The 15,336-nt window shown below is 46.5% G+C and overlaps 1 protein-coding gene across 1 annotated transcript in view; it reads left to right on the forward strand.

Annotated features, from left to right (window-relative positions):
- Positions 1-14,717, forward strand: part of LOC144769606 (uncharacterized) — a 41,264-nt gene extending 26,547 nt beyond the window's left edge. Inside the window, exon 2 of the mRNA XM_078653803.1 lies at positions 12,000-14,717. Coding sequence (XP_078509929.1) covers positions 12,712-13,797 — 1,086 coding nt within the window. The 5' untranslated portion in view covers positions 12,000-12,711 and the 3' untranslated portion in view covers positions 13,798-14,717. The remainder of the gene's footprint in view (positions 1-11,999) is intronic.
- Positions 14,718-15,336: the final 619 nt, after the last annotated feature.

Consider the following 15,336-nt stretch of genomic DNA (forward strand, 5'->3'; position numbering starts at 1 on the left):
CATTTGCGAATGCAATTTCCAATGATGCATGTGCCCCTATATCCGCTCCAGAGAACACCCATCTAGATGGAATGAAAAATACTTTTTCCTTCCTAGTCCCACTATCATAACAAAGGTTTTTGATTCGTTAGCAGTTCATCCTTGAAAGTTGAATAAGAGCCAATCAAGCGCTGTAGGGCCAGGGGTGTCCTGGCCATCAAAACCGCATCATCTGCATAGAAGAGAGCAAGCAGCGATAAGCCGCCTGCTGATGGAACATCACCGCACTGCGCGGTCAAAACTTCATTACATTTATTGGTGTACAAGGAAAAAAGAAAGAGGGCAGGGACACATCCCTGTCGACACCCCCTTTTCAATTTTAAATATTTCCGAACATTCCCCCTGTTTACCAAACCTGACTACTGCCCCTGCCTTTCTATACATCTCCCTAATAAAAAGAATTAGGGAGATGTCCACATCCATAGACTCCAAAAGAACCCACAATTTTGAGTGGTTTACACAGTTGAATGCCGCGGACAAGTCCACAAAAGCCATATAAAACAGGCCCTTTTTTGCACAAACATATTTTGCTGCAAGTAAGGGTGAATTTTAGTCGTGGTCGATCGTACCCCTCCCCTTTATAAACCCGTATTGTGTCTCAGCTAAAACATTATGAACAAACGCACACTCCTCCAGTCTATTTAGGAGCAATCTCCCCATTAGTTTGGCAGCATTATCCAGCAGGGAGATTGGGCTGTACTTTGCCGGATTCGATGGATCCCCCTTCTTATATATGGGGATAATCACTGATTGTTTCCAAGATACCGGGGCTCCCACTATGGAAACAGTAATAAAACTTGGGTCAAGAGTGGAGCCCATACATTTTTATGTATAATGAAAATATCCAGAGAAACTCCATCTGACCCTGCTGCCTTTAGGGCAGGCGATTGAGAGAGTGCATGCTCAATTTCCTCTAATGAGAATTCCATCGCCAGATGGGCAGTCATCAAGTCCTAAGGTTTTTTTGTAGCGCTATCCATCTCTACATTAAAAATGCTCTGGAAGTGAGACAGCCAAGTGGATTGATCTATATGAATATCAAGAGAGGGGCTGCCCTGATCCTGCAGAAAAGGGGCATTTACCACCCTCCAAAATGCTTTGCTATGTTTACTCCTCGAAGCCTCACACAATTTACCCATGTTTCATCCCGTAACTCCTTTTTAGGGCTCGGGCCTACGCCACCACGAAGTGGGGGGCGGAGCTTCCGAGCTCTTATGCGTTAAAAAAAAAAAAGAATTCAGAAAGGGGTCCGGCTGGCACATTCCTTAGTTTTTTATGGCATCTGCCTAGTGATACGTCTTCGCTGTGCTGTCTATTTAGTAGCGTTGACGTGATAGGCTATATGTAATTTACGCGTGCCCGATTTGGCATATTTTCGGCGGTTTCGCGCACGGCAGACTTATTAATCTTAATTAGGAGCTGTCGGAGTGCCCGTGTAATGCAATCCAGATGGTGCGAGCGCAGAGAAGAGGCAAATGTTCGTGCAACAACAGAAATATCTTTTCAGAAATCTTGAAAGACTGCGCACTTTTATTTTAGAAGACACGTGGATTGGCGAGGCAAGGGTGCTTGTATGCGAGGTATCTTAAAAAGTGAGTGCAGAGTAGTGAGTAGTGCAGAGTGGTAGTGCGTAGTGCAGAGTGGTAGTGCGTAGTGCAGAGTGGTAGTGCGTAGTGCAGAGTGGTAGTGCGTAGTGCAGAGTGGAAGTGCGTAGTGCAGAGTGCAGAGTGGTAGTGCGTAGTGCAGAGTGGTAGTGCGTAGTGCAGAGTGGTAGTGCGTAGTGCAGAGTGGTAGTGCGTAGTGCGTAGTGCAAAGTGGTAGTGCGTAGTGCAGAGTGGTAGTGCATAGTGCAGAGTGGTAGTGCGTAGTGCAGAGTGGTAGTGCGTAGTGCAGAGTGGTAGTGCAGAGTGGTAGTGCGTAGTGCAGAGTGGTAGTGCGTAGTGCAGAGTGGTAGTGCGTAGTGCAGAGTGGTAGTGCGTAGTGCAGAGTGGTAGTGCGTAGTGCAGAGTGGTAGTGCGTAGTGCAGAGTGGTAGTGCAGAGTGCAGAGTGGTAGTGCGTAGTGCAGAGTGGTAGTGCAGAGTGCAGAGTGGTAGTGCGTAGTGCAGAGTGGTAGTGCGTAGTGCAGAGTGGTAGTGCGTAGTGCAGAGTGGTAGTGCGTAGTGCAGAGTCGTAGTGTGTAGTGCAGAGTGGTAGGGAGTAGTGCAGAGTGGTAGGGAGTAGTGCAGAGTGGTAGTGCGTAGTGCAGAGTGGTAGTGCGTAGTGCAGGGTGGTAGTGCGTAGTGCAGAGTGCAGAGTGGTAGTGCAGAGTGCAGAGTGGTAGTGCAGAGTGGGAGTGCAGAGTGGTAGTGCGTAGTGCAGAGTGGTAGTGCGTAGTGCAGAGTGGTAGTGCGTAGTGCAGAGTGGTAGTGCGTAGTGCAGAGTGGTTGTGCAGAGTGGTAGTGCAGAGTGGTAGTGCAGAGTGGTAGTGCAGAGTGGTAGTGCAGAGTGCAGAGTGGTAGTGCGTAGTGCAGAGTGGTAGTGCGTAGTGCAGAGTGGTAGTGCAGAGTGCAGAGTGGTAGTGCGTAGTGCAGAGTGCAGAGTGGTAGTGCAGAGTGGTAGTGCGTAGTGCAGAGTGGTAGTGCGTAGTGCAGAGTGGTAGTGCGTAGTGCAGAGTGGTAGTGCGTAGTGCAGAGTGGTAGTGCGTAGTGCAGAGTGGTAGTGCGTAGTGCAGAGTGGTAGTGCGTAGTGCAGAGTGGTAGTGCAGAGTGGTAGTGCGTAGTGCAGAGTGGTAGTGCGTAGTGCAGAGTGGTAGTGCAGAGTGGTAGTGCAGAGTGGTAGTGCGTAGTGCAGAGTGGTAATGCAGAGTGCAGAGTGGTAGTGCGTAGTGCAGAGTGGTAGTGCAGAGTGGTAGTGCGTAGTGCAGAGTGGTAGTGCAGAGTGCAGAGTGGTAGTGCAGAGTGGTAGTGCGTAGTGCAGAGTGGTAGTGCGTAGTGCAGAGTGGTAGTGCGTAGTGCAGAGTGGTAGTGCATAGTGGTAGTGCGTAGTGCAGAGTGGTAGTGCGTAGTGCAGAGTGGTAGTGCGTAGTGCAGAGTGGTAGTGCGTAGTGCAGAGTGGTAGTGCGTAGTGGTAGTGCGTAGTGCAGAGTGGTAGTGCGTAGTGCAGAGTGGTAGTGCGTAGTGCAGAGTGGTAGTGCAGAGTGCAGAGTGGTAGTGCGTAGTGCAGAGTGGTAGTGCGTAGTGCAGAGTGGTAGTGCGTAGTGCAGAGTGGTAGTGCGTAGTGCAGAGTGGTAGTGCGTAGTGCAGAGTGGTAGTGCGTAGTGCAGAGTGGTAGTGCGTAGTGCAGAGTGCAGAGTGGTAGTGCAGAGTGCAGAGTGGTAGTGCAGAGTGGTAGTGCGTAGTGCAGAGTGGTAGTGCGTAGTGCAGAGTGGTAGTGCGTAGTGCAGAGTGGTAGTGCATAGTGCAGAGTGGTAGTGCGTAGTGGTAGTGCGTAGTGCAGAGTGGTAGTGCGTAGTGCAGAGTGGTAGTGCGTAGTGGTAGTGCGTAGTGCAGAGTGGTAGTGCGTAGTGCAGAGTGGTAGTGCGTAGTGCAGAGTGGTAGTGCAGAGTGCAGAGTGGTAGTGCAGAGTGCAGAGTGGTAGTGCGTAGTGCAGAGTGGTAGTGCAGAGTGGTAGTGCGTAGTGCAGAGTGGTAGTGCGTAGTGCAGAGTGGTAGTGCATAGTGCAGAGTGGTAGTGCGTAGTGCAGAGTGGTAGTGCGTAGTGCAGAGTGGTAGTGCAGAGTGGTAGTGCAGAGTGCAGAGTGGTAGTGCGTAGTGCAGAGTGGTAGTGCGTAGTGCAGAGTGCAGAGTGGTAGTGCATAGTGCAGAGTGGTAGTGCATAGTGCAGAGTGGTAGTGCAGAGTGGTAGTGCAGAGTGGTAGTGCGTAGTGCAGAGTGGTAGTGCAGAGTGGTAGTGCAGAGTGCAGAGTGGTAGTGCAGAGTGGTAGTGCAGAGTGGTAGTGCGTAGTGCAGAGTGGTAGTGCGTAGTGCAGAGTGGTAGTGCGTAGTGCAGAGTGGTAGTGCGTAGTGCAGAGTCGTAGTGCAGAGTGGTAGTGCGTAGTGCAGAGTGGTAGTGCGTAGTGCAGAGTGGTAGTGCAGAGTGGTAGTGCGTAGTGCAGAGTGGTAGTGCAGAGTGGTAGTGCAGAGTGGTAGTGCGTAGTGCAGAGTGGTAATGCAGAGTGCAGAGTGGTAGTGCGTAGTGCAGAGTGGTAGTGCGTAGTGCAGAGTGGTAGTGCGTAGTGCAGAGTGGTAGTGCGTAGTGCAGAGTGGTAGTGCAGAGTGGTAGTGCGTAGTGCAGAGTGGTAGTGCGTAGAGCAGAGTGGTAGTGCGTAGAGCAGAGTGGTAGTGCGTAGTGCAGAGTGGTAGTGCGTAGTGCAGAGTGGTAGTGCGTAGTGCAGAGTGCAGAGTGGTAGTGCAGAGTGGTAGTGCAGAGTGCAGAGTGGTAGTGCGTAGTGCAGAGTGGTAGTGCGTAGTGCAGAGTGGTAGTGCAGAGTGGTAGTGCAGAGTGCAGAGTGGTAGTGCGTAGTGCAGAGTGGTAGTGCGTAGTGCAGAGTGGTAGTGCGTAATGGTAGTGCGTAGTGCAGAGTGGTAGTGCGTAGTGCAGAGTGGTAGTGCGTAGTGCAGAGTGGTAGTGCGTAGTGCAGAGTGGTAGTGCGTAGTGCAGAGTGGTAGTGCGTAGTGCAGAGTGGTAGTGCGTAGTGCAGAGTGGTAGTGCATAGTGCAGAGTGGTAGTGCAGAGTGGTAGTGCGTAGTGCAGAGTGGTATTGCAGAGTGGTAGTGCAGAGTGCAGAGTGGTAGTGCGTAGTGCAGAGTGGTAGTGCGCAGTGCAGAGTGGTAGTGCGTAGTGCAGAGTGGTAGTGCGTAGTGCAGAGTGCAGAGTGGTAGTGCGTAGTGCAGAGTGGTAGTGCAGAGTGGTAGTGCAGAGTGGTAATGCGTAGTGCAGGGTGGTAGTGCGTAGTGCAGAGTGGTAGTGCGTAGTGCAGAGTGGTAGTGCAGAGTGGTAGTGCAGAGTGGTAGTGCAGAGTGGTAGTGCAGAGTGGTAGTGCAGAGTGGTAGTGCAGAGTGGTAGTGCAGAGTGGTAGTGCAGAGTGGTAGTGCAGAGTGGTAGTGCAGAGTGGTAGTGCGTAGTGCAGAGTGGTAGTGCGTAGTGCAGAGTGGTAGTGCGTAGTGCAGAGTGGTAGTGCGTAGTGCAGAGTGGTAGTGCAGAGTGGTAGTGCAGAGTGGTTGCGCGTAGTGCAGAGTGCGTAGTGCAGAGTGGTTGCGCGTAGTGCAGAGTGCGTAGTGCAGAGTGGTTGCGCGTAGTGCAGAGTGCGTAGTGCAGAGTGGTTGCGCGTAGTGCAGAGTGCGTAGTGCAGAGTGGTTGCGCGTAGTGCAGAGTGGTAGCGCGTAGTGCAGAGTGGTAGCGCGTAGTGCAGAGTGGTAGCGCGTAGTGCAGAGTGGTAGTGCGTAGTGCAGAGTGGTAGTGCGTAGTGCAGAGTGGTAGTGCGTAGTGCAGAGTGGTAGTGCGTAGTGCAGAGTGGTAGTGCAGAGTGGTAGTGCAGAGTGGTTGCGCGTAGTGCAGAGTGCGTAGTGCAGAGTGGTTGCGCGTAGTGCAGAGTGCGTAGTGCAGAGTGGTTGCGCGTAGTGCAGAGTGCGTAGTGCAGAGTGGTTGCGCGTAGTGCAGAGTGGTAGCGCGTAGTGCAGAGTGGTAGCGCGTAGTGCAGAGTGGTAGCGCGTAGTGCAGAGTGGTAGCGCGTAGTGCAGAGTGGTAGCGCGTAGTGCAGAGTGGTAGTGCAGAGTGCAGAGTGGTAGTGCGTAGTGCAGAGTGGTAGTGCGTAGTGCAGAGTGGTAGTGCGTAGTGCAGAGTGGTAGTGCAGAGTGGTAGTGCGTAGTGCAGAGTGGTAGTGCGTAGTGCAGAGTGGTAGTGCGTAGTGCAGAGTGGTAGTGCGTAGTGCAGAGTGAGAGTGCAGAGTGCAGAGTGGTAGTGCAGAGTGCAGAGTGGTAGTGCAGAGTGGTAGTGCAGAGTGCAGAGTGGTAGTGCAGAGTGGTAGTGCAGAGTGGTAGTGCAGAGTGCAGATTGGTAGTGCAGAGTGCAGATTGGTAGTGCAGAGTGCAGATTGGTAGTGCAGAGTGCAGATTGGTAGTGCAGAGTGCAGATTGAGAGTGCAGAGTGCAGATTGGTAGTGCAGAGTGGTAGTGCAGAGTGCCTAAAACACATTGCCATTTACAATGCCATTATCTCTAACTTAAAACAAACCCGAGCCCTAATGCATTCCTAATGCTTGTTTCTCACTGCCCTAGCTGTCTTATAGTCCGCTCGTAGCTTCAAATCTTTGTTTCTGGGACTTGTTTTAAGAGCAGTGCGAACATTTTTGGAGGCCTTTGAGCAATTTGTCTCAAACCCTCTTATCGTCGATGGAGTGTTTCTTGTAGCTAGATGTAAAAGATTAGAATTTATAGATGTTAAAATTTTACTAAATGCTATTATTACTTGATGACTATCAGTGTTGATGTTTAAGCAGGATTCAATGTCTGGTAACACCTCCTTTACAACCTTTGGGAGATAGGAAATAGGGTTAATTTTCTCCCATTTAAGAGTAGATCCATTTTTCCTACTCCGAATCGGTTTTGGGGCAAATATAGAGCTTGACTTAGCAGAAAGAGGCCAAACAAAAAAAAAAGAAGGAAAGCATGATCACTGAACTCTGTCAACCTGACTATGGAGGACATAATACATCTCTTAAAATTAGTCTGAATAATTGTAAAATCAGATGTCGAGGTAACTCCAGTACGCTGAAAGACTGGGAGGGATTGTCCAGTCTTGGGGTGACACAGGTTTATTATAACTAGGTCCCAAGTTAATGAAAAACTGTTTGAAATGTTTCCGTAGTTATGATGCATAAAATGGACTACCAACTAATCATTAGTGTCAGTTACGCCACAAATATGTTGGTCCTAATTGGGGCTACAGGACACATGAAAATCCCTAGCTCAAATAAACAAATTGAACCGGTGCAGTATGTTAACAGAGATTCCAATATTCCAACCAACTCATCTGTCACCTGTGTAGGATTCTTCAAATTTTTATTATAAAAATTAATCCGTATTTCTCCCATGTCCATAGGACGTACTCCAGAATTGACTATATTTTTATTAGCCAATCCCTATTAGGGGCTCTTCAGGCTGCCCAGATACTTCCGATAGCAGTTTCAGACCACAGCTTGATCACCCTGGGCCTCCGCTGGAATGGGACCTCTCCAAGGTTTCCTCTGTAGTTTTCCCATTAGCTCTCACCCGAGATCCGGTGGCCAGAGAGGACATAAGAGCGGCCATTGCTGACTTTTTTGTACATAATGATCCGCAGGACACAACCCCTCAGAACACCTAGGATGCCTTTAAGGATGTGATTAGAGGGAAATGCATCCAACGTAATGCGACCCTAAACAAACAAAGGACGAGGGAAAGGGAGGCTCTGGAGAAAGAATTGGAGAATACGAACAAGCACACAAAGCCAACCCAACCCGAGTTCTTCAGAGACAACTCACCGCTCTCAGGGGCAAATTACGATCTATATATTCTAATTCGCCGGAATTCACTCTGCTAAAGATTCGTCAGTCTTCCTTCGCACAGGGCAATAAAGTGGGCTCGCACTTAGCACGCCAGCTTAGGGTTCAAAGGGAAAGGGACTTCATTGGGGGGATTTTAGCCCGTGAGGGACACCTCACACACTCCGACACCACTAAAGCAAACATATTCGGGGAGTTCTATGGTCAACTCTCCCAGGGCACTATTCCAGACACGGCATGGCAACAACAATTTTTAGATAATCTTGCCCTCCTGCAGTTATCAAGGGCGTCAGCTGCAGAGTTAGATTCCCCCATCACACAGGAGGAGGTTAGGGAGGCTATCTCGAGACTCAAATTGCACATAGCCCCGGGACCCGACGGCCTTACAGCTCATTTTTACAGGTGTTTTTCGACAGAGCTCATTCCTCATCTTACGGCTTTATTTCCGGCCATCACCTCCGATGCGCAGGTCTCCAGCTCTATGGCTGAGGCTGTAATTACGGTAATACCCAAACCTGGTAAGGATCCGCAACTCTGGGGCTCCTACAGACCGATCGCACTTCTCAATCTGGATGCCAAGCTTTATTCCACGATTCAGTTTAGAGAATCTGATACTGCAGTTAATCCATCCCGGCCAATCTGGCTTTATAAAAGGTAGGCAAACGCAAGACAACATCAGGCGTACAGTCCATCTGATCGAGAAGGCTACGAGGTTTCGGATCCCCGCTGTGCCCCACCATGTGCTCAGACGTCCTCGTGCTAAAGGTAGATTAGCCCTACCTGATTTTACTTTATATTACCCTGCTGCTCAGTTACGGGTATTAGCTGAGTGGTCTGCCAGGGAAACCGACAAGCATTGGCTCCACATGGACCGTGCCGTTGTGGGGCGATGTATATGGGATGTGCTGTGGAAAGCCAGGAGAGATCGTCCTCCTAATGCCTATCTTAGCACCCCCACCCGCACGACTCTGATCATTTGGGACAAGGTTACAAATAGGGAGGGCGAGACTTCATTCCCTTCCCTGTACACACCCATTCATTTTAATCCAGATTTCCCCCATGCGTTACATGAGGGGCCCTTTGACAGCTGGAGGAAGGGGGATTGCCTCAAAATATCAGATCTGTTCCGCTATGGGGAGGTCTTGACGTTTTCTGAATGTAGGAAAGAATTTGCGCTTCCGCAGATGGAACATCACCACTATCTTCAGCTCAAACATTGGGTCTCGACACCTCCCATTAGAGAGGCTGCTACCAGGGAGCTTACGGAAATGGAGAAGTTTGTGGCCCATAAGGCGGGCTCCATGAAAGGTGCTATTTCAGCTCTCTATGACATGTTGCTCCACACTACACATTCTCCACGGGCACGTTACATGACTTTTTGGGAGCAAGTTTTAGGTAGGGACATTTCAGACGGGGAATGGGCACATATATGGGGGACATCTCCAAGCACAACAAGTCCATGGCTCTCCGAGAAGCTCACTATAAACCTTTATATGATTGGTACCTATACCCTACTAAGCTTCAACGCATTTTTCCAGACACCTCAGATCTCTGCTGGCGGGGATGTGGGCTACCGAGGGATTTCAGGCATATATGGTGGGATTGTCCTAAGATTTGTCCTTTTGGGAAGAGATTTTATCTCTTATCAAAGACATATTGGGTTACCCAATTCCAGTTTCCATTGACTTTGCTCTCCTTGGACTTAGAGACCCCACCCTGATCAGGCAAACTAAGACTGATAAAGCGATTATGTGGACGTGTCTGGGGGCAGCCAAGCTCACTTTAGCAGCTGTACGGAAGAAGACAGATGCCCCGGCGATATGCCCGACTGTGGAGGATACTTTCCATGGAGCATCTTGCGGACATTTTCCGGAACGATTACGAAGATTTTGTGCTCCGCTGGGGCCCTCTGGTGACCTTTCTGTCTCAGGGTCTGCCTTCTGCAGTTTGTCCTCCGACGGTGCGGGCCATACACCGTTTCCAACTATAGGTTTTCCTTCTCTGACTCGTTGCCCCCAAGGGGGCCCCTAAGCTATATTTTAGGTTTGCCTGAATCTCAACACTAGTCAATATGCCAATGTCCAAATTTTCCTCCTCTGTATTATTTTCTTATCGTTTCCATTATAATTTATTTACCACCGGGTGTGGGGGGTGGGAGGACTTTGTTTGTGTTGGGGGAGGGGTGTTATATGTTCTTTAAACTAGCATCATTCACTTTGTGCAGGGATGTAGCAGGCCTGGGGATTATGTGAAGCTGAACCCACCATAGCTGTTTGTAATGCAACCCCGGAAACTGCACGCCCTCTGGTACCCTTGTGGTCACCATCCTCTCTGTTATCCTTTGTTTGATGCTCAATAAAAAAAAAAATTATAATAATAATAATTAATCCGTAACAAATCAATTTTCCCAGAAGCTTCAGCCAAGATAACATGAAAATGAGGCAAGTTATTGATAAAGGTCACCTTACCTAGGGTGATCGTGTTTGCTATAATTCTGAGTAAGCCTCCCTTAGATCTACCTGCTGCTGATGGAACTGCTGGCGTAACAAAGGAGCTGTAGCTATTTACCTAGACAGACTGCTCTGCCCAATTTTCCTGAAAGCAGATAATATCAGAATTCGTAAGCACTTTATGCTAATTTTGATTATCCTTTTTGTATTCATAACCCGCTATATTCCTAGAGAGAAACTTTATATCACTTGGGGACTCCTGCGACCGAATCGCTGTCAGTACTGGTGAGAAGGATGATGTAGGGTCAATTGCTAAGGATGTAATACTGCTTAGTGAACCTAAAATGATCAACTGAACCCTCTCCACAGGTACCAAACCAGAAACCGTTTGATAATCGTTAAAAAGAACAGACTGCGGAGGCAAATTATTTAGTAGAGAGATCAGTCATTCACATGCCTCCATATCTTCCAACAATGAGTACCTATGTGATAGGACAAGGGCATCAAAAGCCACCTGCACAGGCTTATGACCAGTTCTCACTAAAGAAGGGCCCTGAGTGAATACGGTGGAACTACGTACTGGTGCGAGATATAGAAAAAGCCCAACAAGACTGCATACATCTTAGAATGGAGTGAAGGGGCAACCCGTAAACTCCCTAATAGGTCTCTCACAAGCCATTCATGATGACATCTTAAAATACAATAATCAATATGAGAAAGGATCACTTGTCCTGCACAACCTTAGGTATTTTGCAGGAGCGGAGGGGTGCGTCCCAAAGATAAAAACCCTCATGCACGTGATGGGTATATCGATGTTATAGCGGTGTATCTTGATTCTCCACTTTTAGATCACGTGTGTGCATAATCATTGGGTCGTTCAAGTTATGCAACCTCCACCAGGAGGCATTGACCCAAGGTTGACGCAGTAGTGAGCCAGTGATGGGGAATAGATTAAAAAAGGCCCAGAAAACCAGAGAACAACTTTAATAGGTCAGGGTTCGGGTCTGGGAAGCTCTGGTTAATAGTGCATCTATAAATACTTGTTATGAGCAGTGGATGCACTCAGAGTATGATCAGGATGTTGTGGGGGGAGGAGGATAGTTAAAAATTGGTCGACATGTTTCTGCCTTTTATGCCTTAATAGGACTTATTGGCTTTCATCAGGACCGTTATGTGAATTACGTGAGGTAAGGGGGTGCGAACTAAGTGCTCTAAAAAGGTGTGATTAAGAAAAGGTATATTAACCTGTATCTTGTTCCTAATGAGGTCACACTGTGCCTGTAAGGAGAAATAAAACACGAATGTCGTTCAACAAACAGGGGGGGGGGTTTACACAGGGATACACACCAAGCAGAAAACTGCTTATTATATCTATCAATTGATAGAATCTTACAACAACTAAAAAATTGCAATACTTCATAGAGCGGCTACTATTAATGGCAATGTCAACTCTCCTTTCAACTCTCCATACTCAGACAGAGGGTATTGGCATGCTCAGAGATATGTGCTGCATGCAAGTAATTACAGCGTCTATACAAAAGTGAAAACAGTTTGCTGGTTATCAACCCGTGTAACTTTTGAGTAATGTATATACTTCGTACTGAAACTGAAGTGACATCAGCACATCCTGATCCATCTCTTTTTACACAATCCCTTCTTGTTTAAATGAAATCTTAGCCATGTGCGTCTTCGTAAAGCTGTACTTCTAGCAAGTGGGCGCTCCATGTGTGCTCTTTCTGTACTAAGTTACTCTGTGAACACTGAAAAATCATCTCCTTTTCTGAATTAAGTAAGATGTACATGTTCAATGGAACATTTAGTTAAATATCTGTGTATGGGGAAATACCTCTTGGTAACTTTCATAAATGGTCTTTTACAACTAGTTAAATATTGTGTATTCACATACTCTTACATTTCCATTTAGTGATTTTAAATTTCTTTACATCCAATAGGAAACCAGCCTTGAATGTACAAACGATCGTGAGTAACGACAGTAATCGTGCAAATCTAAAAAAAGTGGTAAAAAAATGAGCTCCAATATTCAGGAAAAAATCTGCACAGTCCGAGACTGAGAAACCTGAACATAAACTGATAGATCCTCGAAGAGGCAGTCAAGAGCAATTCAGTGGCTGTAAGAGTCTGAGCTGTGCACCTCCACGCAACAGAACTAAGAAATGACCTTTAGAAAATTAATTCAACAACACTGACAAACCACTTCCTGTATTAACAGGCCTCCACCACCAGCTTTGTTAATGTGTTTGGTATGAGGTGGATACAGTATTGCTCTTCTTCCTGTGATGATGACAGACCACCATTGAGCATGCTAGGTGTATTGTAAACTCTTTCTGGCCAAACCACAGGAGCAAGAGAAAAGCCCAAGGGAGTGGAGCCAGACAACTAAGGGCAAAGGAAAGAGAGGGTCTCTGATCTACAACAGACTGTCCCAATTTGCTACGACCAGAAGGAAGACTAATCTTCACTCATAAACATGCAAAACCATTCCTCAATCTAAAGACATAACCACCTACAAAGAAGCTTTTCTAGCCACAATTATAATATGTGTAGTTGGTGAGTCTTGTATTTCATTGTGAAATCTGAAATCAACCATCCAAAATAAGACACACATACAAGGAATGTGAGAATAACACAAGTGCTTTATCAACCATGTTAGCTCCTCAGGAAACCCAGTCACGGGATGCAGATAATTATAAACCTGACCCAGAGACACTAACCAAGAAAGAAAAATCATATACAAGCAGCAAGAGCTTTAGTTTATCATCACTACTAAAGAGCCATCAGCAAACACACACAGGAGAAGCAACATGCAATTGCAATGAATGTGTGAAGTACTTTAGTCAGTTAGCACTTCTAAAAGATCATCAGCGAACACACATGGGGGAAAAACTATACCATTGCACTGAATGTGTGAAGAGCTTCAGTCGGTTATCACTACTCCAGATACATCAGCGAACACACACAGGGGAAAAACCATACCATTGCACTGAATGTGTGAAGAGCTTCAGTCAGTTATCAAACCTCAAAATACATCAGCGAACACACACAGGGGAAAAACCGTACCATTGCACTGAATGTGTGAAGAGCTACAGTCAGTTATCACACTTCAAAATACATCAGCGAACACACACTGGGGAAAAACCCTACCATTGCAATGAATGTATGAAGGCATTCAGTCAGTTATCAATTCTTAAAAGACATCAGCGAACACACACAGGGGAAAAACCGTACCATTGCAGTGAATGTGTGAAGAGCTTCAGTCGGTTATCACACCTCAAAATACATCAGCGAACACACACTGGGGAAAAACCATACCATTGCAATGAATGTGGAAGTATTTTTAGTGATTCCTCCACTCTCAGGATTCATCAGCGAACACACACAGGAGAAAAACCATACCATTGCAGTGAATGTGTGAAGAGCTTCAGTCGGTTATCACACCTCAAAATACATCTGCGAACACACACTGGGGAAAAACCATACCATTGCAATGAATGTGGAAGTATTTTTAGTGATTCCTCAACTCTCAGGAATCATCAGCGAAGACACACAGGAGAAAAACCATACCATTGCAGTGAATGTGTGAAGAGCTTCAGTTGGTTATCACACCTACAAGACCATCAGCGGACACATACTGGGGAAAAACCATACCATTGCAATAAATGTGTGAAGAGATTCAGTGTGTTATCAAATCTTCGAAAACATCAGCAAACACACACAGGAGAAAAACCATAGCATTGCAGTGAATGTGTGAAGCGCTTTAGTGGGTCATCAGACATACAAAAACATATTCGAACACACACTGGGGAAAAACCATACCATTGGAATGAATGTGGAAGCAGTTTTAGTGATTCCTCAAATCTCAGAAATCATCAGCGAACACACATAGGGAAAACGCCATTACAGTGCCAGGAATGTATGAAGAGCTTTACTATATTATCAATTCTGCAGAGACATCAGTGAACACACACTAGATCGTAGCATTCTGAATCATCTGTAAGGTGCTTTTGTGTTGCTGGAGCTGCCAAATACAGTGTTCTCATAGCCCAGCCTTGCCTAAAGGAAGGAGTTATTCGATATAATATGTACATCAGAAGAAATGCTACATCTTCAGTAGCCAAAGATAGTAGAAACGAATGCTTTCCACCGAGTTCATTTTAACAAAGTGCTGAGTCCGGGAAGTTCTTCCTGCTGCCGACCATCATCATCATCATCATCATCACCACACTACCACACAGCCAGTCAGGAACAGGAACGAGACTGCTCTTCAGCACACCCATCCCTATACACAACACACTACAGGGGTTTGCTTCAGGGTCAAACTCACTTTCCTTTAAACTGAACAAATTATATTTAGGAACAAGTGGATTGTACGGCCATTAGTGGCATAATACATTTGAAACCCAATACTTTATAAATCTGTATGAATGATACATAACCAAACATCACCCATGTATGGACATCCAAGAGCCTTTAAAACCCACACTACAGAGGTGTGTACCAGGATCAAACTCAATTTACTTTAACAATTACATGAACTAAATTATGATACAGCAGAAACAATCATGAGGCTATGAAATGTACACAATGATGACTAGATTTTACATATTAATATGAAATGTATGTTTTAGATATGTAATAAAACAACAAATGTATTTGAATTCATGGTATTTGACTGCTGATTGTATAGGAGATCTTAAATGTGATTTATTCCCTATGTTTTAAAGATAATTTGTGATGTCAGCAAGGAGCCTAGTTTATTTGGCAATAGAGGGGTCAAATCTCAATAGCGTGACTGCTTTCAGCTGGGATTCTGGCGCAGGTGGAATTAGAGTGGACTTTTCTCGCCAGTGTGCCTTCTCTCAGAGCAAGAGGCAGTTCTTTGCTTGAGATGGTACAACCTCTCCTTCTGTGTTAATGAAGAGAGACGTGATACCTGTAATACTGAGATCTGGGCTTCACTCCTGTTTTGTGAACATAATTCAGTTCTACCCAATCCATACCTGATTTGTTTAGGAAAGCTAAAAACATGTCTGCATCCTGGCACTACTCTTCTTAATAATCCATGAAAATACCACAGAAGGTTGAGCACTTGAAAGCCGTGTGCAACACCAGGGATTGAAACATGAATTTGTCAAATACTGTACTTTTTTAAAGGTTTTTATATAGCCCTGCTATATCTAATAATGTCTGATGGGTTTTCTTCGAGAGCCCTTTCTCCTTCGAAGAAGTTTTCCATCAACAGACCCCGTGGGAATTCCTATGAAAGGCTGA

Source organism: Lissotriton helveticus, chromosome 1_1 (genome assembly GCF_964261635.1).
Source record: "Lissotriton helveticus chromosome 1_1, aLisHel1.1, whole genome shotgun sequence".
NCBI classification, from domain to species: domain Eukaryota; kingdom Metazoa; phylum Chordata; class Amphibia; order Caudata; family Salamandridae; genus Lissotriton; species Lissotriton helveticus.